This window comes from Panthera leo, chromosome D4 (genome assembly GCF_018350215.1).
Source record: "Panthera leo isolate Ple1 chromosome D4, P.leo_Ple1_pat1.1, whole genome shotgun sequence".
NCBI lineage: Eukaryota > Metazoa > Chordata > Mammalia > Carnivora > Felidae > Panthera > Panthera leo.
In genome coordinates this window covers 93,250,156-93,275,179 of record NC_056691.1, presented here as the reverse complement: position 1 = coordinate 93,275,179, position 25,024 = coordinate 93,250,156, and the positions used below count along the sequence as shown (strand labels likewise).

The 25,024-nt window shown below is 64.0% G+C and overlaps 1 protein-coding gene across 5 annotated transcripts; it reads right to left on the bottom strand.

Annotated features, from left to right (window-relative positions):
- Positions 1-2: 2 nt before the first annotated feature.
- GRIN1 (glutamate ionotropic receptor NMDA type subunit 1) lies at positions 3-23,973 on the bottom strand. 5 transcript variants are annotated; one of them, XM_042913592.1, is made up of 21 exons: positions 23,701-23,958; positions 21,051-21,185; positions 18,372-18,548; positions 16,162-16,224; positions 15,316-15,416; positions 11,064-11,185; positions 10,814-10,988; positions 9,377-9,521; positions 9,196-9,279; positions 7,121-7,262; positions 6,909-7,036; positions 6,453-6,617; positions 6,259-6,377; positions 6,016-6,128; positions 5,793-5,941; positions 5,535-5,692; positions 5,130-5,291; positions 4,808-4,917; positions 4,556-4,701; positions 3,172-3,282; positions 4-877 (listed from the first exon to the last, which is right to left on the bottom strand). In XM_042913592.1, exons 1-21 carry the CDS (start codon positions 23,956-23,958, stop codon positions 809-811), a joined length of 2,832 nt encoding a protein of 943 aa, XP_042769526.1. In that variant the 3' UTR covers positions 4-808. The 5 variants fall into 5 exon arrangements, with proteins under 5 accessions (XP_042769528.1, XP_042769526.1, XP_042769529.1 ...); XM_042913594.1 differs by lacking the exon at positions 3,172-3,282 and having other exon boundaries at positions 3-877; XM_042913596.1 differs by lacking the exons at positions 4-877; positions 16,162-16,224 and adding an exon at positions 897-1,245 and having other exon boundaries at positions 23,701-23,973.
- Positions 23,974-25,024: the final 1,051 nt, after the last annotated feature.

The following is a 25,024-nucleotide window of genomic DNA, read 5'->3' as shown; positions in this document are numbered from 1 at the left end:
ACTGCACACACCGGGTCAGGGGGCGGCGCGCGCCGGGCCCCCGGGCGGAGGGGCAGCGCGCGGCTGCGCACGGGCCGCATGGGGAAGGCACGCGCTCGACACGGGAAGGGCTGGGCCTGTACAGGTTGGCGGGCAGGGCTGAGGACAGTCCCGAGCCAGTGTGGTGGTTGGCGGGGGCGGGGAGCCTATCTTGGGCTGCGGGCTGGAGGACGCGAATAGCTGGCCCAGCCCTCGTGGGGATTGGAGAAGGTCGGAGGCAGTGGGGGAACCCCAGCGCGCTCCTAGGAGGCAGCTGCCAGCTGAGGGTCAGAGTCTGCCACTGGGGGACGGGCAGGGCCAGCTGGATGGATAGGGTCAAGCGGAGAAGGGAAATGGGTCAGAAAAGAGGGGTGGAGCTGAGGCTTCCAGGAGCAGGCGCTGGAGGAGGGGGTGACCCAGCCAGTCGGGGCCTCGCACCCCCACTGTGGCTCTGGTAGTGGCTGGAGAAGGATGGGGCTTCAGTCTCTGCTCCAAGCCCCTCTGGCCAGGTTAGCCCCTCTCCCCACTGCTTAGAGACCCCAGGGCCCTGCCTCTGCCGGAGTGCCCTGTGGCCCTGCCCAGCCAGCTCAGCTCTGGCCTGTCCTCAGCCGCTCTGGTCCGAGCCTCGGTCCAGCAGGGGCTGCCCGCCAGGCAGCAGGGCGGACAGACAGACGGGAGGCCCAGGGTGGGCAGTCTTGGGCGGGTGGGCTTCCCTCAGGCCTTCCCGAGCAGCAGGACCCATCAGTGTCCTTGGCCGGGCTAACTGGGCAGGTGGGCGCCTCCGGGGGCCTCACACCACGGTGCTGACCGAGGGATCTGAGAGGTTGAGCGTGCCCGTGATATCAGTGGGATGATACTGCTGCAAAATAGAAATACACAGACAAGGCAGCCCGTTAGCCCCCATGCTCGGGGGCACGCGCAGGGCCGGGACGGGTGGACCGGCCAGCCGGCCGACCGGCGGGCGGGCGGGCGCGGCCTGGGGGAGGCTGGGGGGCGCTCCTCCCCCTGACCCCGTCGTGCTCCGGGACTCTGCGTGGGCCGGGCCGCTGTCCCGTCCATCTGTCTGTCTGTCTGCGGGGGAGGGGGGCAGAGGAGGGCGGGCAGGGCGTCTCAGCTCTCCCTATGACGGGCACACATCTGCAGCTGGCCCTCCTCCCTCTCAATAGCGCGTCGCGGCAGCACTGTGTCTTTTTGGTTTTGCAAAGCGCCGCGTCCACCCCCGGTGCTCTATAAATAAGAACCAACAATCAATACCCGCTGGCCCCGCCGGCCGCCAGGGACCCCAGCCCTGAGCGCCCAGTGCTGCCCTGGCCCGGACCGGCCACAGGACAGGGGCAGAGGATCTTAGCAGCCGGACCGACCCCACCCCTCCCAACAGAGCCCCCCACCCAGGCCTCCCTCCAAGCAGGCGCCCAGCCCGAAACGGGGAAACTGGGCTGCCCTCCCCCGCCCAGCCCCTCCAGGTGGCAGTACCCCCAGCCACCCCTACAGGGCAGAGCCCCAGCCCCAGATGCCACATGGCATCAGGGCTGGCCTGGGGGATGGTCCCTGGTGTCCACAGAGGCTCAGGCAGAGTCTGTTGGGAGTGTGTCCCCAGAAAGGCACCTCGAAGGTCTCTGAGCTGCACCTGGACAAGCTAAGGGCATGTGTGTTTTCTTTGGGCAGGAGTATTGGTTGGGGGGGGGGGGGCGGGCTCAAGGAGGCCCTCAGAAAGTTCCCTGTGTAGCTTTTGTGCTCCTCCCTAAAAGTGCTGTCTGTGAGGATACCTTGTCTCCAGGCCTGCCCCACCACCCCTCCTCTCTGGTCTTGGGTTTCTCCTTGAACCCCTTGGCAAGGGCCCCTGGCTCAAGCTCTGCACATTTTTGGGCTCCCAGCTCCCCGACCCTCAGTCTCCACCCCCTGCCAGTGCTGAGCCCCTCCTGGGAAGCAGAGTGGCCCAGGTCTCATGGGCCGCTCTTGGGGCACCCTGATGGCTTTACCCTGGACTCCCGGTTATTCTGTGCAAGCCCTGTCTGTGTCCTGGAGATGTGCCCCCCTTCCAGTGGCCTGTGTGTGGGGGAGTGTAGATCCCATATCCACCTTGAAGCATAAGCTTCTGCGGGATGCAGGCCAAGCTGCCCCTGGACTGCAGGGAGGCCAAGGGCAGTGCTAACTCTGGGCGGCCCCCTCCCCACCTCAGACCGGGGTGCCTCTAGCAAGGCTGGGTCCATTTTAGGGGCTTTTATTCCAAGTGTGCGCATCTGGTGCAGCGACAAACTGCTCAAGTTAGGAGGCCTGCTCTGACGTGGCCCTGTGGGGAGAGGAGCGGGAGGGTCAGGAGCTGAGGCGCTGGTCCTCTCCACCTCAGGAGGCCTCTCCTTCCTGGACCTCTGTCTGGGAGCCTCAGTGACTCCGGCTCTGTAGGCCAGAGCTCAGCCTGGGGTGGGCTCCACCCCCTCTGGTGCCACCCGGTCCCCGCCTGACCGTCCCCTGTGGCTGGGGGCCTGTTCCAACTCCAGGCCCCAGCCGTCCACCCAGACAGAGCCAGGCCCGGCCCCCAGCCCCGGCCCACACAGAGACCACATGGAAAGGGTGCAACAGGCATGGCTCTGGTGAGACACGTGAGACAGGTGTCTGCGTGGTGGGGCTGGCGGCCAGACAGACGGGCGGATGGGACATCACAGCCACCCCTCCGTGGATGTCGCAAGGGGTGGCAAAGAGGGCAGTGGGCCGCTCTGGGAGAGGCTGCAGAAACGGACGTAACAGAGAGGTGGTGTGGCCTCCTGACAGCGAGGAGTCCGGCACAGATTGGCGCCGGGCTCCCGGGGCCCTGGGCGCAGCCCCGAGTCGGTGAGGCTGACCGGCTGACCAACAACATGACACAGCTTCAAGATGGCGCATGGCGTCATGGCATGGGGGGCAGACCAACGCAGAGACACATGGGGAAAGAGGGCCCAGGGAGGGCCAGTGGGAGAAAGGACCAAGAAAGGTCCAGAGAGCCAGAGAGTGAAGACCTCGTGTGCTGGGCAGAGATGAGGGCAGAAGGGCCACAGCGGTCAGAGGTGGGGTGGATGGGATGGTGAGGGAGAGGGCACGCCTGATGCACGGGACACAGACACGGGGGCGGGGCGAGAGAAGAGTCGGAGACGTGGGACTGGGCGTTCTTCCCCTTACCGTGTCTTTGGAGGACCTACGTCTCTTGAAGCTGGAAGCCAGGGTGGAGGTGATAGCCCTAAATGTGGCTTTCTTTTTAGGGTCGGGCTCTGCTCTACCACTCTTTCTATCCTAAAATGAATATGTATAAGTGATTAGACGGCTAAGGGTGGCGGCCACACCTGCCCTCGCCTGCTTCTCGGGGGCTGCTGCCCAGCCTGGCCGCCGCTCAGGCCCTCGCTCCTGCCTGCCTCCCTGTGCTGGACAGACGCACCAACAGCCGAACGTGTGCAGGCGGCCTCTGCTCCTGCCCGGTCTTGGGCCTGACCTTGCTCGTGCCGGGGCTGGACTTGGGAGGGGGGGGGGGGGTCCCGTCCCGTCTGGCTCTCTTCCTGGGACGTCTGCCTGGCTCCCTGGCTCCTGGGTGGCCCTGGATTACAGGTGTCCCGAGGAGAAGGGTCCCCCAAGCACCGGAGGAGTCGCCCCTCGGGCCCTGCCAGCGATTCTGTCCCCTGAGGGGGCACGCCAAGATTCAGGAAGGGGCCGAGGGGCCGAAGGCAGGTGGCGAGATGAACTGGAGAGATAGATAGATGGAGGTGGCTTCCAGACCCTGGCCTGGCGTCTGATGGCCAGGATGGCCCTGTGCCAGCTAGTGAGAGCAGTGACCAGGTCCCAAGAGCAAGAGTGGGCAGATGAGAGGTGTGGGGGCTCCAGCAACCCATCCTCCCCCTCCCCCCTCCCCCCCCGGACCTGGCCCTCCCTCTCTGAACATCAAATTCATCCCAGGACACGGGCTCTGGGGAATCACCCAGAGAAAGAGAAGAGAAGAAGCAAGCCAGAAAGGACCCCGGGGCGTGAGCCCTCAGGCCTGCACAGGCCCCACTACCTGCCCTATTCCAGGTGGGCCGTGGCTGCCCCGTGTGCAGCCTGTTTCCAGCTGGCAGCGAGGTCCCACAGACACGGCCTGGAGTGCCAGGCAGGGCCAGCTCGCCCGATTCAGGCTGGAGTTATGGAGCACAGGACACAGCAGGGCAGCAGGGAAGGGGGTCCCTGGAGGGTGCCGAGGGGAGGCGTGGGGCGGCGAGGGCAGAGTGTCTTGGACTCACGTGCTATACCCGGGTGGGTCCCTGTCTTACCCTGCCTCAGTTTGCCTTCCTATGGAATGGGCGCCGGTGGGCGACTCTGGAGACAGAGGGGCCAGGCGGAGGCTTGGAGCCGGGCTTTGCAGGGGGCAGCCACCCGCAGGTGGCCCCCAGCAGCGCTGCCCCTGGCTGTGGCTCCTAGCTCCGGTCCTGCCCACATGGGCTCCCGGGGGCCAGAGCCAGTGCTTCGGCCTGCGGGAATGGAGGAGGGCCGGGGCCAGGCCGGGCCGTGGGCACCAGGCCTCGGAGAGTGCCTGTCCTACCTGCAAGTTCTTTCTCCACACGTTCACCGCGGCAAAGGCTAGCTGCATCTGCTTCCGACGAGCGTCCTTGTGTCGCTTGTAGGCGATCTCAATGAAGATCAGGAAGATGCCGGCCACAATGCCCCCAGCCACCAGCATGAAGACCCCTGTGGGCCAGGACCCAGGGCCTTAGCTGTTGGCTGCCGGCCTGCAGGCCCCTTGGAGAACCCCGCCAGTGTCCGCAGGGGGACGGAGGGCGATGGGGACACCCACCTGCCATGTTCTCGAAGGTAAGGGTAGCAGGGGCGTTGCTGCGCGAGTCACACTCCTGGTACCGCACCCACGTCTTGTCCAGGTCTTCCATGAAGCCGTTCTCGTGGGACCTGGGGGGGGGGGAGGGCGGGGCCCGGAGTGGGCGGGGCCCGGAGTGGGCGGGGCCTGGCCCGCGGTGGGCGGTGTCTGTGTGCCGCGGCGGCGGCGGCGGCGGCGGCGGCGGCGGCGGCGGCCGGGTCGGGCTCTGGGGAGGGGTCCGCCTCCGGTGGGAGGCTCTCGGAGAAAGGTGCGGGACCGCGGGCGGCGGGGGAGGCCGACTCACTTGAGGATGGACAGGGAGACGTTCTGCTTCCAGGGGCTGTCCTTGCGCATGCCGATGCCGAAGCCTGAGCGGAAGAACAGCTCGCCAGTGGTCACTAGGTCGCACTTCTGCGAGGCTTCAAACTCCAGCACCGCGGAGTCCCAGATGAAGGCATGAAGCTTGCTGCGGGCAGGAGCGGGGGTCATGGGCGCGCGGCACGAGCGGTCTGCCCTCGCCCCTGCGCCTGGTACGCCTTCGTCCTGCCCGACCCGAATCCTCACCTCTCGCTCCGTCCCGTGGTTCCCGTCCAGCCCGGACGGACACTCTTCCTGGAGGGGTGGATGCCCCTCCCCCGTCCGCCCCCTCGCGGGTCCCGCACGCCCCGTCCGCCCCCTCGCGGGTCCCGCACGCCCCGTCCCCCCTCACTTGTCCCGCACGGCTTGGATGGCCTCGGCCGCGCTCTCATAGTTGTGCTTCTCCATGTGTCGGTACATGGTGCTCAGCTCCACCTGCCGCCGGAAGTAGATGTCCACCGAGCTCTGCTTCACAGTCGCGTAGATGAACTTGTCCGAGGGATTCCTCAGCTGCCGGGTCAGAGGGCAGGGCTCGCGGCTGCTCCCGGGCTCCCCCCGAGGCAGAGACCCGCCGACCTCACGCCGTCCGCCCGCAGCGGCTAAGCCTCACCCGCGGGTCGTTGATGCCGGTGATGCGCTCCTCGGGCCGGTCCAGCACCAGGAAGGCCGCCAGGTTGGCGGTGTAGGAGGCCACGATGATCATGGCGAAGCCGGCCCACACCATGCCCAGGATGCGCGCTGAGAAGCTTCGGGGGGCGCCTGCGGGCAGAGGCCGGTCAGCTCCCGGCGGGCGGGAAGGGGCGGAGCGGGAGGCGGCCGGGGCGTGGCCTCACCTTCCCCGATACCCGAGTTGAGCAGGACACCCCAGGAGAACCACATGGCCGAAGACAGGGTCAGCGCGTCCTCCTCCTCCTCTTCACTGTTCACCTTGAACCGGCCGAAGGGGCTGCGGGGAGCAGAGGGCCGGCGGGAGAGGGCTGGAAGGGCAGCCCTGCCCCGCCCCTCGCCGGGCTCCGCCCGCCCCCCCCCCCCCCCCCCCCGCAGGTGGAGGCGTCAGGCCCTCGGGCCGCGCTCACCTGAAGCGGTCCAGCAGGTACAACATCACCGCCACCACGTGCACCGAGAGCCCCACCAGCAGCCACAGTGTGCTCTGGAAGGGCTGCATGAACGAGTCCAGCGTGCTTCGGGGGATCTCCTGCAGGCGCATGGGCTGTCAGCGCCGCCCGACCTCACCTCGGACCCCACCCCACCCCCGCCGGGCCCTGCCCACCTTCTTGACCAGAATGGTCAGGCCCTGGTACTTGAAGGGCTTGGAGAACTCGATGTACTGTGCACGCTCATTGTTGATGGTCAGGGGCGCCACGATCATGTCCGCCTGCCCGCTGAGCAACTCGCCCATCATCCCGTTCCACTCCTTCTTATTGCTGTTGTTCACCTGCGGGGCGATGCTCCGGTGGGTGCGCGGACACCGTGCGTCCCACTCCGGCCGCCGGCTCCCGCCTTGGCTCAGCTCTTGGGTCACCCACTCCAGACCCGGCCCCAGTCTGCAGGCCCCGCCTTGCCCGCAGGCCCCGCCCACACCAGGCCCCGCCCGGTTCGCAGACCCCGCCCGCACCCGCTCAGGCCCCGCCCCCGCCGGCAGGCCCCGCCCACCCCCGTCCCTGTCCCTAGTAAGACTCGGTCCACCCGGTCTCGTCCCTCGTGGCTCCCAGCAATCCACGCGTACCCGCTCTTGAGTGCCGAACTTGCCATCGGCCACCAGGTGCACCTCATAGGTGAAGTTCATGGTCCGCGCCAACTTGATGAGCAGGTCAATGCAGAAGCCATAGCAGCACTGAGGCACTGTGTGGCGTGCTAGGGAGGTGAACAGGGGCCGTAACCACCGAGCTCCTGGCTACTCCGCTCCGCGCCCGCGCCCCACGCCCGTCTGGCACTCACGGCTGCCCGGTGACGTGTCATTGGGTCCTGTGCAGATCACCTTCTTCACCGGGTCCCCATTGACCGTGAACTCCTCCTTGCATGTGCCATCGCTCAGCGTGGGCTTGACGTACACGAAAGGCTCCTGGTGGATCGTCACAATCTGGGGGGGGGGGGGGGGGGAGAGACCCAGCCTGGACCATCCACCCTCAGCGCCCAGACTCCCCTGCACTCCCTCCAAACCTCCAAACCCCTGGTGCCCCCCACTCCAGCCGCTTCCCTTCTGCTCGGCCTCAGGGGGCCAATGCACATCTTCCCCGGCCACCATCAACAACATCTGGCCGTTGCCCTCAGGAGGGTCCCCAGACTCCTCAGCATTCAGAAGACACATGGCCTCCTGAAACAGTGTGCCCTCCTCTTGGCCACTTGTCTTGGGGATCTTGGCTTACACATCACTCCTTCCATCAGAGGAGCCTGCTGGAATGGCCAGTGTGCCCAGCACCTTCTCTGATCTCTCAGGGATGAGAAACTCCCTGTCCCGGCCCAGAGCATGCACCCTGCCTGCCACCACCCACCATGAGGACAGGGGCATGTCTGACATCCACTCTGAGCCTGCACAGGACCTGGGACCCGCAGGGATCACCCTTGTCTGACCACCCGGCCTCTCCTGGCCTTCAGCCTCTTCAGCAATGGCTATCTGATCATCTGTCCTGCCTTCCTCTTTCCTTTGCCAATGCTGTCCTCTCTCCCGTAGCTTGCCTCTCAGCCCAAGGGGATACTTGAGGCTTATGCTGGGGTTCTCTCTTCTTCCTATCTTCTGGGGGCCCATAGCCTAGGGATGAGGGGGACAGATACAGGACACAGGGGGCTGAGCCAAACGCAACAGGTTGAGCCTGCGGAGTGAGCAGGGATCAGTTTGAGAAGGATTCTCTCCTGGCACATGGGGGACGTGGGTCTGCAGGGCGGGCTGGCCAGAGCCTCAGCTGTAAGGGCAGCATTTTGACTTTTCCCGTGGGGGATTGGGAGCCCCTGCAGGAGCTGTGTAAACTTTCATGTTTTTCTATTATACAAGCAATGTATGTTTGCACGTTTAAAAAATCGGTGAGACCAAAAAAAAAAAAAAAAAAAAAAAGTTGAAAAAGCCATCTGAATCTGGCAGCCTGGATGGGACCATCTGGACCATCTGGCCATCAGTGTTTTGGCTCTTACTTTCACTTTCCAACACAAGGTATCGAACTGCAAGGAGCCGGTTGGCTTTGGAGAAGCCCACTCTGCCTGTCATGAAGGATGGTGACCTGCGGGCAGGTGCTGACATGGGTCTGGGTGAGAGGCCCTAGGGGGTGGCCTCAGAAAGGAGACTAGGTCAAGAGACATTTGAGGACCTGGGCGTGCCGGGAGAAGGTTCACTGGGCCCACGGCACTTGGGATCTTTGCCTTTGGTGATCTAAGATTCTGGCCCAGTGCTGCTGCGGGCCGGTAACAGGAGGGGCTCTCACGAGAGTGCCGAGGAGGACATAGGGGCCCAGGGATGAACCCAAAGGAGCAAGGAAGAGAAGTTGTGAGGAGAAAGGCCAGCCAGGAGGGTCTCCCAGAGGCCCCAGCAGGAGGGTCAAGGAGGGAACAGCCTGCCATGGAGAATGCTGGGGGGGGGGGGGAGGGGGCAGGGGTGAAAGGACGGCTTGACTCAGTCATGGTGAGAGGCTGTGCAGACTGGGGGTGGGGCGGCTAGGGTCCCCCAGAGGGGTGATGAGTGCAGGAGCTCGAGTCCACAGAACAACCTCTGTCTGTCCCTCCGTCCCCTAGCAGCTCATCCCCAGGAGAGTCCTATCCCACACGGCTTCCTGACTGAAGTGCTTTGGATCCAGAGACGCTCTGGAGAGAGCCCACGGGACGGGGCCCAGCAGCTGCCTCTCCTCCCTCCACCTGCTCTCCCTGCTTGCTCTGTGTCACCAGGTGTGGGCTGTGGCAGCCGGGCGCCGGTCCATTCCCCACTTGCTTCGGTCCTTTGCACTGGCCTCACTGTCCCCTCCTGTGGGCCCGCGGAGCTGGATGGAGTGTCTGGGTGTGGATGCTGGCGCGGGGCGGTAGGCCCCCACCTTCAGCCTGGTGGACATCTGGTACCCTCGGGGCTTCTCTGTCTCTCCACCTGGCCAGATGATCTTCCTGTCGTTGGGGATAACCTGGGGGTGGGAGTATGAGATGGAGGGTGGCCACGCAGGGGTCTTGGCCCCAGGACCCTAAGGCCCCAGCCCCCACCCCCTCATGACCCCCACCTACGTGGGTGCCGTTGTAGATGCCCACTTGCACCAGCTTGCGGTTCTGCAGGTTCATGATGCTGTAGTTGGCGAACTTCCGGTCCCCGTCCTCGTTGAACTCCACGCGGCCTGTCACCCCGTCTGCGTACTTGGAGGACATCAGCACCCTGGGGAGGGCGGTGTGAGCACACTCACCGGACACGTTCCCTCTCCCCGGCCTTCTGAGCAGCCCCAGCCCCTTCCTCTGCCTCAGTGCCAACAAGGAAAGGGTAGCAGGAACCAGACCCTCGTGCTGGGGGTCGGACGGTGCGCCTGCCTGCCGGCACCGGACGGAGAGCACCGCCGTGGTAGCCCAGCAACTCCCGAGCCCACGCCCCATTCGAGGGCTTTCTGCGCTTTGGGACACTCGAGCCTCCCAGCAGCTATCCTCGCCCCGGAAGGGAGCGGTGACCTGCCCACCAACAAGGGAAGTAGGGCCGATGTGCTGTCCTGTTGTACGTGCGCGCGGAGCGTGCCCATGAGCCATACACGTGAACACACGTGGCACTTGTGTGGATGCATCCCTACGCACGTGTGCGTGCCACGTGCCTCGCCCAGTGTGTGCACATCTGCCGCACAAGCCTGCCGTTGTGTGTGTGCTCCTGTTGTGGGCGCCTTAACTGTGGTTCTGCACATGCGATTCCGCGTCTGCTACTTAGTGGGGCGGAGGGGGTCTGGTGATAGGTTGAGTGGCATAGCGTCCAGGGTGCTGTGAAGTAACTCCCACTGTGTCCATCCACTTGGACATCTGGCCAGCCCTGGCTCTCTACAGGCTTAGGTCCCATCCTTAGGGGGCTCCTCGTCTGATGTTCTCGGTACTTGGAAGCCCCCTGTCCCCATCTGCAGCAGGAGCCTCCTCCCGAGGGCTGTCAGCTACCCTGGGGCGCTGGGGTGGGTCTCGGGGTCAGGAGCAGTGGAGGCAGCCACGATTTCAGTGACATTTGAGACATTAATGTCGCTGTTGGAAATGGGACAGATGATTATCACAGTGGAGCTGGAGGTGGTGGTGGAAGAGAGATGGGGGGCGAGGGGGAAGTCCGGGAGATGCCTGTACGCGTAGGATGTCTGACCACCTGCTGAGGAGCGACCACTGTCATCTTCTGAGAGGCCTCACCCACCTCCAGAATAGAGTCCTGCCCACCTCTAGAAGACAATCCCGCCCCCCCCACCTCTAGAAGAGAGACCTGCCCCTCCTCCAGAAGAGTCCCACCCTCCTTTTGAAGAGACCCCAGCCACCTCTAGAAGACAGTCCCGCCCACCTGTAGAAGAGAAACCCGCCCTCTTGATGAGAGTCCCACCCTCCTCTAGAAGAGAGTCCCGCCCCTCCTCCAGAAGGGAATCCTGCCCCCACCTCTAGAAGAGTCCTGCCCACCTCTTGAGGAGAGTCCCCGCCCACCTCTTGAAGACAATCCCCGCCCACCTCTTGAAGAGCGGCCCTGTCTTCCAGATGTTGGTGTTGCCCACGCAGCCCCGCGGTGGGTCGGTGATGTTCTCCTTCTCCAGGAGTTCGTGCACTGCCTGGGCCACCACACCGACGGCGTCACTGATGTGGGCCGACTCGTTCTTGCCATTGATGAGCTGCAGTCCGATGATGCCTGGGGCGAGTGGGGTGGGCTTAGTGTCCGTGGGGGACCCCTGCCCACCGGGACCCAGAGAGGTCCAGCACTCACCGTCAGGGGCGTAGCGCAGGGCGTTCCCCGAGATCTCTCGCTCCCCCACCAGCCACACATACCCGGAGCCTGTCATGTTCAGCATCGCGGCTGCGCGGTACACGGTGGCGGCGTCGTCCTCGCTGTGGGGCAGAGGGGGGTGACGGGCCCGGCCAACCCTCCAGCCCTTCCCCACCGGACCTGTGCCTGTGGATGCTCTGGGTTCACAGGTCCTCCTCTGGAGTGTGGCCCTGGCTCCGCCCCCCAGCCCCTCCCTCCCCTGGAAAGAGGCCTGGAGACACTGCAGAGGTGACAGGCCCAGCACCCCCCCCCCCACCTCCAGCCCTTCCTGGGTCCAGTGATGCTGCAGAGTGGACAGTCCCCGGTACCCCCCTAGCTGGGCCCACTGACCCTACACAGGTGACCGGTCCCAGCCTGCATCACCAGCCCGCACCTGGACCAGGAGAACACCCCCCCACACACACCCCGACAGCAGAGGTGACGGGTGGAGGGTGGGGATGGGGTGATGGGGCCCAGACCCCCAGAGCTTCCCAGGCCTCTCTTGCTGGCCCTCCCCCCTTGGTGAGCAGGGTCACGGCGCCCCAGATGGTGACGGATCATTGTTGATTGCTTACTTGCTCACGGTACCAGGCACTGCTCTGAGCGCGTTACACGGACTCTCTTACTTAATTCTCACGGTATCCCTACGAGGCGGACATCAGTACTATCCCTGTGTCAGGAGGGGAAACCAAGGCACCCAAACACACGAGTGACGGTAATGGCAGACCCGGGTCTGTGTCTGGACAGTCACCCCAGGGCCCATGCTCCTGTGACCTCCTGGATAGGCTGCGCACACTCTGGTTCTCCAAGTCCACCCATGCAAGACGAGGGGCTGGGGACTCTCCAGGTGGGTCAGATGTTGGTGGGACCCAGCGTCTGGGAACTGCCCCTAGCGCTGCAGCGGAAGCTGCTGGAGGGGGCCGGCAGCTGCTGCACCCGTTATGCTTTGTGTCCTGCCGCCTAGAACCCGGCCATCACGGGGGACAGTGCAGGTGGTCCTGAGCTCTCGGGATGTCCTTACAGGCGAGCCCCTGTGCACCTGATCCCCTAAGGGTCTCCTGGTCAGGACAAGGATCCCAGGCCCGGTAGGGCCATGGGGGCCACGGGGCGGGGGAGTGCGGAACCACCCCTTGCTTCTCTGCCGGACTGGACTTGGCCCCACACAGGCCTAGACCACAACCGGCGCTTTGCCTCTCTAACACGTGGGCACTGGGGCACAGAGAGGCTGGACAGACTGAGCGTTGGGTTATTTTCACAATGGCTGACTCTGGAAACCCAGGTGGCCTTAGGCTCCCTAAGGGGTCTGCCCTCGATTTTCTCAAGAATCAGCCAAGACCTTCAGTGTTCGCTCTACGTGACATGCTACTCAGACATAAGCAACACAAACAGAGGTACTCCGGGCAGCCCCGTACCCGAGACCGAAGGAGAATATCGAGCCAAGATGACCCGGAAAAACCAGCACTGTGTGTGGAGGGGCACCTGTGCCCCCCGCCAGTGGTGCTCACAAAACCTGGCAGAGAAGCTCATCTGCTTGACACAGTGCAGGTCTGTGACTTTTGACTTAGCGGAACGAGCACACGCCTGTGCTCGTAGCTGTGTAAATCGGTATCGCCAGTAAAAAGTTGTGCGCAAAATCCTGATCGATCCATCAAAACTGTTAGAGGGAAGTAATCAGCCCCAGAAGAGACAATCTCCGGAAGATAGGAATGAAAAGTCTGAGGAACGACTTCTCCGCCCTCTATAGGAAATGGCTCAGAAATGAAGACTGGCTTAATGAGGTCTCTCTGCAAAGTGCTCTCGACAGCCCTCAAGAAGGAGGAGCCAGTGTGGGGGGGGAGGTCCCGGGGTCAGGAAGGCCTGTAGGTGCCGCTCCTGGGGAGCTGGGAGTGCTGGGGGCCGGGCTACCCTCTGTCGTGGGACTGGGGCGTCTCTGCTCCAAGGAGCCCAGTATGTGAGCGGAGGGGTTTCTTCCAGTCTTAACAGTCCAGGCGGGGGCCTTACAGGAATTCAAGAGGGGGTGTTGGTGGCTGTGTGGTCGATACGAGTGCTGTGCCTTTGTCGGCAGCGTGTGGGGTGTGTGTGCGTATGCACGCAGGAACACGTGTGCGCTGTGCATGCGGGTGTGGAGTACGTGCATGTGTGGGGTGCACGCACCTGTGTGCAGGTGTGCATATGTCTGCACATAAGTGTGGTGAGCCTGTATGCGCACATATGGTGTCTGTGCGTGTGAATGGCTTGTGTGCATATGTGTAAGGTACGTGTGTGTGCACTGTGTATGGATGTGTGGGTGTGAGCGTGCAAGCTTGTGAGTGTGTATATGGCGTCCACGTGTCTATACAGCACATGCACAACGTGTGTGCATGTGGCGTGTGTGTGCTCGGTACGTGTTGTGTGTGCTGCGTACATGGTATTTGTGCATGTGAGTGTGTGAACGTGTGTGTATATGTGTATGTGTGTGACTGGTGTGAATATGCCGTGTGCCTGTGTGCACCCGTTTGCTGAGGTGTGCGTGTGCAAATGATGTGTGTGTACGTGTGGCGTTACACGGTGTGTGCTCGCGTACTCGTGCACGTGGCCCTGTGTGTGTGGTGTGTGTGCATCTGTCTGATGTGACCACGTACCCTTCCCCGGGCTGGCCTTTTTGTTGGACTCACATCTGCCAAACCCCTCCTTGACCCTGGGGGCTGGCGACACAGGGTGAGCCCCTCCCAGCCCAAGCTCAGGGGGCTTCAGGGTGTGGTGTGGGATCTCGCTGACCAGGCGAAAACCAATCAGAAAGCACCCCCCCCTCCGCTGGGACCCGGGTGTGGTGGGATTGCGTGGGTCGGTTTTACCTGTGGCTTTCTGGCCTGCGTCCCGGTGGCCACTCTGATCGCAGTGTGTGGGCTGGACGGGTCTAGTCTGACGTGACCTCATCCTTTGTAAAAGCGCCCAACGGTTGAACATCTATGTTTTGGCATAATGAGTTCCTCGAGTTGCTCTGTCCCGGGGGAAGGGGCCTTCTGGCTGCCAGCTGACCGTCCGCTTGCCCACCTGCCCGTCCACTGGCCCACCCACCCACCCTTCACCCCACCGCACCCGCGGAGTCTGCCTCAAGCCCTATGATGGGTGAGGGGGAAGAGAACCAATCAGAGGATCTGGTGGCACCTTCCTGGAGGGGCTTGTTCTGGGAGGGACCGTGCAGCCCCCTGACCTTGTCTGGACAAGCCCTCAAACCCTTCTCCTCCCCAAGCGCCCAGGGTCGGATGGTTGGCTTGGCAAGTGGCCCATGACGTGGGTGAGTGGTGAGTGAGGGCTTCCTGCCTTCCAGCCCAAGGAGCCTTGATTGGCCCCACCTTGCTCCTGCACCTCGAGGTGGGGCGCCCGGCTCTGTGTCAGAGATTTGTTGACTGAATGCACAACGGACACCTGTCCTGAGCCTCGGGGTGTTGCTGTCTGTCTGTCTGTCTGTGGTCTGCCGGAGAGCAGCATTTGGGGAATGCTTCTCTGGGTGAGGTGACCCCCGTTGGTCCCCCCGCTCTGTTGGAGCCTGGCAGTGCTTCTAGGAAGGGGTGGCCGGGGGGCCGTGCCCACCCAGGCCCTCCTGGCTGTTCCGTGGAGCGGGGCTCTTCCTTTTCCTGCTGCGGGTGGCCTGCCCTCTCCCTTCCCAGGGGATCCTAGCCATTTACAGACAGGGAGAGGTTCCCTAGGGGCTCGTTTCCAAAGTCGAGGTGTGGGTCAGGCCCTGTCTGGCGGCGGCCTGGTGTTCACAGGTCCCTAACTGGTTCCCTTCTCCGTGCTGCCCACTCTGACCATTGCAGTCTTCCCGTCCTAGGACTCTGGCTCTCTCCCCGCTGTGGCCTTCTCACCTGGGCTCACCTGCACACATGTCACTTCCCACTTCCCTGGGCCTTCTCCCTGCGCCCAGTTCCCAGAGCCCCGTGACACGTCTATCACCTCGGGCCGTGTTTGCCTTCCCAAAGGCGGGGGCTTATCCGTCGTCCAGCTCGGAGCGAGCGGCAGCAGGTGACGGGAAGGAGTTGGGATGGGCTCATGGAGGGCGTGGCATCTGCCAGGGCACCAGCTGTGTACACGGGAGCGGGGGGCGGGGGGGGGGCCGGGGTCTCCCTGGCGATGGCATTTCGGAAGCTGAAACTCCACTTGGGCCCCACAGTGCCCGTGGCCCAGGTGCAGCCCTGGGTGAGGTGGAGGGAGGGGCCCGGCCCAGCCTCACCTGGCAGAGAGGATGATGACCCGGGCCTCCAGCTCCCGTGCCTCCATCAGCAGCGCCGTCACGTTCTTGGTCCCCGGGTCGAACTGCAGCACCTTCTCAGCCTGCGGTGTAAGCGAGAGTGTCAGCGGCCGGCTGCGGCCGGGGACACAGCGCCTCAGGGGCGAGAGTCGGGCCGCAGCTGCTAGGAACCCAGAGGCGGCGTGGCTCGGGCTGCCCCGGCCTGCGCCCGCCTTCTGCACTGTGCACCTGCCTGCCTGGCTCCTGCTGGCCTGGCCCGGCCTCGCTCGCTGTCCCTTCTTCAGCCTGCTCGCTCTCCTGTCCTCACTTTTGCACTGAGCATGCAAGCTGAAGTGGGCTGAGACTCAGAAGGACGCGTGCAGCGGACAGGAAACAGAAAAGAGTTTTGGAAGGCAACCGGGAGCAGAGATGGGGCCGACTTTTCCAAAACCACGGGAGATCCTCTCAGGCCTGACCCCGCAGGCCCCCTGCGAGAGCGGCTGGACCGGGGCAGGCGGGCGGCTGGGCGGGCGGGCTCCCTCCTGGGCTCCACGAGGAAACCCGGGGGGTCCCAGAGATTCGCATGCACTTCCCGGAGAGCGGCTCCTCCTGCGGCCGCGCCTGCTTCTCGGCGCAGGCCAAGGCCGGGGCCGCGGTGGGCGGGCCGCGGACACCCTCGCGGCCCGCTCCTGCCCTCTCCTGCCTGCGGCTGCCTGCCTCACGAGCTCACTCTCCTCACCGCTCGGGCCTGCGGCGCGGCAGGGCCGGGCCGACGGCGGCCCTAGCGGCCGAGGCGCCGGAGCAGGGCCCCCTAGCCGGTGGGCGGCGTGCACGTCCATGCATATATACCTTGGGTCCACGCTTGTTGTCATAGGACAGTTGGTCGAGGTTTTCATAGTTCCTTTTTTTACTCTGATGAATAATGTGCACAGAGAAAATATGCAGACACAGAAGAAGATTATAAACGGTTGAAAATGACGGCGCTAAAGCAATCACACCACCTCCTCGGCACGTCTGCAGACGGGCACGTACCTGGAGCTCGCAAACACCTAGGCCCGAGCGGGGCTGGGGGCCAGGGCGGTGCTGGGGACGAGGGGGCACGGGGGCCACCGGGGCTCCCGGCCACGGAGCTGTGCTCTCGGACACGGTCATACTTGGGAGAAAGGGAGGCCCTGTCTGTGTCCACACCAAACGTGTCCCTTTGGGGTCCCGCCTGCCCTCCCGACCCCTGCCATGCACCTGCCGTGTGGCCCCAGCAGTACCCACCCCGCCCCGGTCGGTCCTGAATGGGGGGTGAGCAGCCCCTCCCTCATGCCCTGTCCGCTCTGTCCCTCCGCCCGTGGCGTCCTCCCTTCTGTCTCCCTTAGCGGCCCAGGTGCCTGTTCTCACTGACCGGTGTGTGCACACCCGTCGGCCCACGTGTGCACTGGAGAGCGAGTACGATAGGATTGTGTGTGTGTGTGTGTGTGCACGCGCACATGCACGCAGGGGTGGCGAGCACCTGTGGGCATCTGTGTGAAAGTGTCAGTCTACATACGCTCTTCGGTGGGGAAATGAGGGCCAGAGCCATCTGAGCCCTGGCACGTGTGTGCGTGTGCACGCGCGCATGTGTGTGCAAGCATGTGCATGTGTGTGAGCCGGTGGGGTGAGTGTGCCCGTGGGCTGCATGCCCACGTGTGTGCCCAGCTGTGGTCTCAGCGTGTGGTGGGTGATGTGAGGTGTGAAGGGACTGTCTTGGGAATGATAGCATGTCCCTGTGACCACGGGTGCACATGGGTGGATGTGCAGGGACGTGGCTGGTGAGCGTGTGAGTGTGTGCGGCCACAGGTGGGCACGCCAGGAGGTGACCGGCCTGCCAGGCGCTGGGGGATGCTGTCTTGGGAGGGGTGGGGCCCACGACGCTGGTGGTCAGCCCTCCCTCTCAGACTCAGTGTCCCACAGCAGGGCCCCCCCAGGACCCTCTGAGTCTGCCCTCTGGCTCCGCCCACCGCAGCCGGTGCCCTCTACTCCCTTCAGGGGCCTACGAGGGGCCTGGGGTTGGCGCTAAGTTTGCTGAAGCCAGCTCTGACTCCACAGGCCGAACGTGTTTCCCGCCACCCCCTTGGTCTGGCCTCCAGGGCCCGCCCCAGCCTAGGCCTCCCTCCCTCTCTGCCCGGCTTGGCCTCGTCCTGACTTAGGGGCCGTGGCACGGGTGTTGAGCACCCAGGGCTCTGTGCTGGGTGAAGGCGGGACCCTGGGCCTCCTCAGGCTGGCAGTGGGGGTGGGGATGGGGGTCACCTGGACCCCCAGAAATTGCCACTCTGCTCTCTCTGCAGCCCCAGAGTGGGCGCCAGGCTGGGGCTGGTCGGCCAGTGTCTCTTGTTGGGGTCCAGAGCCCAGCCCCAGGGTAGGGGTGAGGAGGGGACTCGCAAGGCGCTCATTGGGGAGGGGAGCGGAGGGGGAGGCCTGAAGGGGGCAGAGCCCAGGCTGAGGGGTCCGGGTGGCAGGTGTCGTGGATGAGCTTTGGTGAGGACAATGGGCAGCTGAGAGGGGGCGGGCAGCGTGGGAGGCGTGGGGGGGGGGGAGGCGAGGCCTGCGGACGCGGAACGCGTCACAGCAGCGAGGGTACAGGGTCCTTTGGGGAGGGGCCTGGCGCCGGGGCCGCTGTGGCCCTGAGGCCGCTGGGGTTGGGGAGTGGGAGGGGCCGAGACGGGGCCTGGCTGAGGAACTTGGGGGGGGGGGGGCGGGGGTAGACGGTGGGGCGGGGGGCGGGGCTGCGAGGGTCCGGTCGCGGGCGGGGGGCGGGGTGGGGTGTTTGCGGAGCTCCAGGTGGTCCTGCCCTCGCCCCGCAGGGACTGACACGAAGGAGATTTCGACTAATGGCAAAGCGAGTGAAATGAGCCGAGAACAGGCTGGGGCGGGCGCTCGCCAGACGTAGTGGTGCTGACCATGCACGATGGAAAGAAAGGGTGTTCACACACGGGCCACAGACACAGCGGCAGGCAGCGCGCCGGCTCCTGCTCCCGCTCCTCCGGCGCCTCGGCTCCTCCTGCTCCTCCCGCCCGCGGCCCGGGCCTCACCTTGGACTCGCGCTCCTCCAGCAGCGTCTCCAGGCGCTTCTGGGCGGCCCTGCCCTCGTGGTCGTCGCTGACCAGGAGGATGATGTGGTTCCAGCTGTAGACGCGCATCATCTCGAACCAGACGCTCGACTGGTGGGAGTAGGGCGGCACCGTGCGAAGGAAGCTCAGGTGTATGCTCTGCGGGGACACGGAGGGGGCTGAGGGGCCTCGGGGACGGAGACCTGAGCCCGCGGCCAGCGGGGGGCGCTCCGCCGGCCTGCCCTCCTGCCGCTGGAGACCCTGCTTCCTCCTACCCCTACCCTCACACCATTGGGGGACACCTGCCGGACGCGGGGACCCTACTCCCACTGCTGCCTCCCTCCCCGCTCCCACCCCCGAGTCATCTAATCTCAGAAACAGCCTCCGTGGAATTGTTCCTGAGGCGACCAGCCACCCCCTGCCAGACAGCCTGGGCTCAAGAAAGTTCCCACTGACTTGGGGAGCTTCCCAAATTTGCATAACTGTAGTATTTGTCAGGAAATCTTTATTTGGGGCTAAATATTTCTTCTCTTCAAGTCCAGGGGTTATTGGTTGCTGACCCTGCCTTACTTCTCTGTGTGCGTATTTTTGCAGATTTTTTTTTAAGTTTATGTATTTATTTTTGAGAGGGAGAGAGCGTGCGAGAGTCAGCAGGGGGCGGGGGGCAGAGAGAGACGGAGAGAAGGAATCCTAAGCAGGCTCTGTACCATCAGCGCAGAGCTCAGTGTGGGGCTCGAACCCATGAGCCATGGGATCATGACCTGAGCCGAAATCAAGAGTCAGAGGCTCACGGACTGAGCCCCCCAGGCGCCCCTCTGTGTGGAAATATTAGCAGCCAGCCAGGGGCGTGGCAGGACACAGCATGTGCGCAGCCCTCCTCGGCCTAGGTCCTCTGTGTTAGCCCCTTTGGTGACCCCGCAGACCCACAGTGATCTTGCGGTCCTCTGAGACGTCCAGAGTAGTCTTTTACCTGCTCCCTCGTTGTGACCTGAGGGGCAGTGTTTTGGAACCTGGCTGTGAGAATGCCCCTGTGCCTCTGTCCCTCATCCACTTGTAGACAACATGGCTACAAGGGGGTTAGGGTTGGGGTCCTGGGCTGACTCTGACCCAGGCCTTCGTGGTCCAAGTGCTGGGCACAGATTCGCAGTGGGCCGGATGGTGAGTGGGGCCAGGCTGGATTTGTGAGGTTTGGTCATTTGGTTTGACCTCATACTGGACCAGGGAGCTGGGCCACAATCTGGGTCCGGGCTAGGGTTCTGCCCTGGAAGAGGGTGTCTCCTCCCTGCCTGTGAGGTGGCCTGTCTGCCGCTCTCCCTCCTTCTACATATGAGAGGACTGGCGCCAGACAGCTAAGGTTGGGGGGCCCAGGAAAGGACCCCCCACTTCTCTGCAGCTGAGGGCAAGTGCATCTGAACAGTTTGGGTGCCTCGGCTGCGTGCCAGGGTTCCCAGAGCCTCGGGACACACACATCCCTGACCTCCCCAGACACTCCTGGCCCTGGCTGGGATGACCTCGTGCCTTAGGCGGCTTTATCTAGAATTGTGGGCTCCCAGCAAGACGAACTTGGAGGGGATGGGGAGACCGGGCAGCCCCCACCACACGGCCCCTCCTCCGGCCCCTCCCGATCTGTCTGCAGGTAAGCCCAAGGTCTGAAGGAGGATGTGGGCCAGGCTGTGGGGCCCTCCCAGCCTCTTGGTGGCTAGTGGCACCCCCAGCTGATGAGTCCTCCCGGAATCACGAGCAGACGCCGTGAGAGAGCAGTGTGACCTCGAACAAGTTCCCCACCTCTATGGGAAACCACCCCAGTGGCCTCCTGGCCTTTCCAGCTGCTACTCCAGGACCGGATGGCTCCCCCACACCCCTCCTGGGGACCACAAGGGCTCTACGCGCTGCTGACTGGTGCTGCTCCCGGCCCTGGGCCTGCAGACCCCGGGCCAGGCTCTCCTGCCGCAAGCCGCCTCCTCTGTTACCCTGCGCGCGTGCCCACATCCTTCTCAGCTGTGCCCTGCGGTGGGGAGGGCTTCTCCCGGCCCACGGGGACCTCTGCTGCTCCCCAGGGCTTGCTATTGGTGCCTGCCACCTGCCAGTGGGACACCTGCCAGGGTGAGCGTGTGTGTGTGCGTGTGTGTGCATGAGTATGAGTGCGTGAGGGCGCCTGTGACGGTTGGTCTGTGTGCTGGAGCGTGAGTGTCTGTGAGTGTGTGCGTGAGTGCAAACGCAAGTGTGTGACGATGTGGTTGTGCACGTCAACGTGCGTGATATGCGTGTGCGTGTCAGAGCACACAAGTGTCCGTGTGAATGTGTTCGTGTGCACATGAACTTGGTGCGTGTGGGCACGAGCGGTGTGTGGGTCTGTTTGTACCTGTGACTCTGCGAGTCTGAGTCTGTGCTGGCGTGTACGTGCATGCGTGTGGATGAGTTTGCGTCTCAGGCCATGGGTATGGGTACGAGTGTGTGCACATGCCTGGACGCGTGAGCTCACGTATCACCCTGCTGCTCCTTGAGCCCGGAGCCCATGGTCCGCGCACGTCTGTGCCCCGCCCGTCCTGCGTGGTGCCTGCCCGGCCTCCTCCCCCTCCCCAGGGCAGCTGCCTCCGGCGGCCACTGGGTCTGAACACAGGAACAGAGCCAGCTGGGTCCCCACCGAGTGGTCAGGCTTACCTTGTCTGAGTAGATGGACATACGGGTGGTCAGCCCCAGGACGGGGATGCGGTAGAAGCCGGCTGTGTAGGAGACGGGGGTGGGAGTGAAGTGGTCGTTGGGGGTAGGTGGGTGGCTAACTAGGATGGCGTAGACCTGTGGACACAGGGGACAGGGTCAGCTCACGCCGGGGGTGAGGGCGGGGTGGGCACGGCACTGGAGCTGGCTGCCGGGAAGCAGCAGAGGCTGACTCAGCAGGCCGGGGGTGGGGACAGGCAGGGGCGCCGACTGTGCACACATACAGCCCCAGGGGACACACTCCCAGCCAAGGGGACAGGACCCTACAACCACCCTCAGAGGAGAAACCAATCGCAGGGGTGAGCCGGAGGCGGAGCCGGACTGCAGGGTGCAGCAAGAACACAGAGGGAGGCGACCGACCCCTCCCCACACTTCCCCTGCCGGGGCCTCCCTTCACCTTCTCACACTGGGCGGGGGGGGGGGCTGTGCTGGGTGCGTAGTGAGACCCTGGCAGGGAGGGTGCAGGACCGTTCTTGTGATGGTACACACCGCCCCCAGCGTGGGCTGGGGAGAGTGACTGGTCCCGCATCATGATGACAGGCACACCCGTGCCACCCACTGTCCCTCCTCCTGGGTGCGAGAGCCCGTAGTTCAGAGACTGGGAGGAGCTCCAGAAGGCTGCAGCTAAAACTGCACATTGGGCCTTGTCTGGAGAAGCCAGGCAAGGAGCCACCGGAACCTTCCGTCTTTTCGCCAGTGTCTTCCGGGGGCCGGCTGAGCCCCGCTTAGTTTGAAGGAGACCCAGTGCTGATTTTGAGCGCTGACCACATCCTCACGGAAGGGAAGGGAGGGGCTGGGGGGGGCATCCCGGCTTTCCTGCCCAGACCGAGGCCCCCGGGGGCAGGTCTGAAGCCAGTGGCTCAGCTCTCCAAGGCAGAGAGGTGGTGGGGGGAGCAGATGTCTGGGTGATTCCACGCTACCCTCATGGGGAGGACCTGTTCTGTCCCAACTTTGCCTTCTACTCTCTGAGCAACGGGGCGCCCCTTTTCCTGCAAATGGGGTGGGGGTGGCAGGCTCTGGACCCATCTGGTGGGGGCGACGGCTGCCATGCTAGCGTGGCGCTTGCCCATAGGTCGCGCTCAGTGAGTGGCAGCTGCTGTCACCTTTGCTCTTGGCGCTGGCTGTTCTCTGAGGGAACAGACTGTGTCCTGTGAGTTGGAGGAGGGGCCCCCGGAAAGGGCCCTACCTGGACTCTCTAACTCTACCTCTTTATGTCTCTCCCTCATCCCGGATGGGACGTGTGACCAAAGCCACCAGCCACAAAGGCTTCACCCAGTCGTCTCTAGTGTTCGGGGCTGGGAGCGTGGGGTGGCTTATGAGGTATGCGGGGCGGGGGGCAGATTTCTGAGCAAAGCTCAGCCCTGTCCTGTCTGCAGTTGGAGCTGTGAGGACTGGTTATCCGTCCCAGGCCGTCCCACCAGTCTGCACCCAGAAGTGCCCTGTCCGTGTCTGGATGAGTCTCTGGCCGTGCCAGTGCCCACGAGTGTGTGCGGGATGTGCATTGTGTATACATTTATGGCCCAACATGTCCATATGTATACTGTGTGTGTGTGCACGATTGAGCCCGTGTGCGTGGGCACATGTGTTTGCATGTACACCCGGGTATGCCAGGCAGTATGTGGCACATGAGTGTGCGTGTCCACGGATGTGCACGTGTGTGTGGGCAAGTGTGCGTGAGTACGTGAAATTGGCTGTGTGATGCTGATGTGCGTGAGTGTGTGCTAATGTAAGTCTGTGCGTCTCTGTGCGTAAACCTGGGTGTAAATGCGTGCATGTGTGAGTGTGCATGTCCACAGATGTGGTGTGTCTGTCAGGTGAGCAAGGACGAGCCTCGTTTGGCCCCGTGTCGGTCCTGGCTCTTACATAAAGGGCTGCATTGCAGTGATCCCGTGCTTTCATTGGAATTCAGCAGGCAGCACGGCACAGGGGCGGACAGCTCTGACAGGCGAAATCCCAGGAGCCATGTCCTCCCCCGCAGCGCTGGCTGTCGGCGGCTGCCATGCTGGGCCCTGACACCTCCCACATGCTCAGCCCCCACTCCCACCCCACAGAACACCCTGCTTCAACACCTGGGCCGTTTCCCATCTCAGGCAAACCCACGGATGGGGGGAGGGGGAGGAGGAAGGGAAGGAGGTCTAAAAGCGGAGACAAAGATGGCCCCGGGGCCCATCCTGTTTAGAGACCCGCGCATAGCGCGTGCTTGTGGCTGGGACAGCATCTCTGCCCACAAGCCCAGAATGCCCACCCCCTCACTGACACAGTGAGGAAACAAACCACGAAATGCTTGCCACATGTCTGCACACACTGGTCGGGATCTGGAGCCCTGAAACCCTTGCGGGGACCGACCAGGGTGGCAGGTGACCAGCTTAGGGGAGCAGGATGGGGAGGTGGCGTTCAGCTGCTAGTGAGACCAGCTTGCTCCAGAATGAGCCAGCTCACTTAGGAGTCGTCTCTTAAGAGGGCTAGGGAAGGCTAGGATGAAACTGGAACAGTAGGAGGGAAGATGGTGGGGAGGCGGTGGGGGAGGGGCAAGAGCAACGCAGGGGAGGCCCTGGCGGGGGGCGGGGGGGGGGGGGCGGGGAGGGGTGGGCACCTGGCTGGAGATGAGGTCCTCGCACACCGACAGGGCCATCTGGATGGCGTTGGGCTTGTGGGTGACCGAGGTGGCGTTGAGCTGAATCTTCCAGGAGCCATGCCGCTTATTGGCCTGGTTCACGGCCTCACGGAACATCTGCTCATGCTTTCGCGTGCTCAGCACGGCTCCGATGTTGACAATCTTGGGGTCGCAGGCGGCACGGGCAAAGGAGCAGGAGAAAAGCAGGGCGAGTGTCAGCAGGCGCATGGTGCTCATGGGCTCCGGGCAGAGCCCTAGCTCTGGGCAGCGCGAATGCGGGGCCCTCGGCGCATCCCCAGCGGGGTGTCCCGGCCGTCCTGCGCGCGCCCGATCTCGCGGGCTGGGGGCGCCAGGTCTTCCCCCGGGGCCGTAGTCCTGGGGCGTCTGCGGGAGGGAAGAGGGCACCCGAGCCCCGGGCCGGCGGGCGCTGTGCTGGGCGCGCGTGGGTGCCTCGCTCCGCGCGAGCGGCTGGCGCTGTCCGCGGTGCTGAAGCGCGTCCCGGAGCTGCTCCAGGCGCCCCGCGCCGGGAGGACGCCGCGGCCGCGGCTCCTCTGCGGGCTTCGCTGGTGCTGGTCCCGACGCTGCGGCGACTGCGGCAGCTGCGGAGCCGCGAGTGGGGCCAACGTCTCCTACCCCTCCCGCCGCCCCCGCTTCCCAACACGGAGGGGCGCCTCCCGCGCCAGAGTGTGCGCCTGCGTTGGTGTGAGCATTTATCAGAGCACGCGAGCGGGGGAGCCTGTGCGCGAGTATGCGTGTGTGCGCGGGTGTGCTTGGAGGGGTCGCCGGGACAGTGACCTGGACTGTCTCAGACCTGCAAGGAGGAAGAGTTTGGGGAGGTTAGAGGGGTTCGTGTCACTGCGTGCAGCCTTGCGTGTCTTTTAACATGACCGAACGTGTCCGGCCAGTGTGTGTGTGTGTGTGTGTGTGTGTGTGTGCGCGCGCGCGCGCGCACGCGAGTTCTCACCCATAGTCAAAGATATTTCTGCTCGACTCTCCTGGCTGGAGACCTAGGGGTGTGGAGATGCCCTAAGCCATGCCTCTGGGGGAGGGACAGTAAGGATCCCCTGTCTGAAAGGCTCAAAAATGGGGGACAGACTCCATCTGCCTGGCCATGTGACTTGCGTTCCCCCCAGAGAGTTGATAAGAATAGAAGGGGTGACGGTGGCTGCCCCCGTGTAGAGCTGGATCTTCCAGGAGAGTCTGGGGGTCTGGACCCAAATCAGTTATGGAGAAGCCAAGGCCAGAGGGAGTTGCATTTGTAGCAGATGGGACTAAGGTTAGACATCAGAAAGCACTTGCTCTG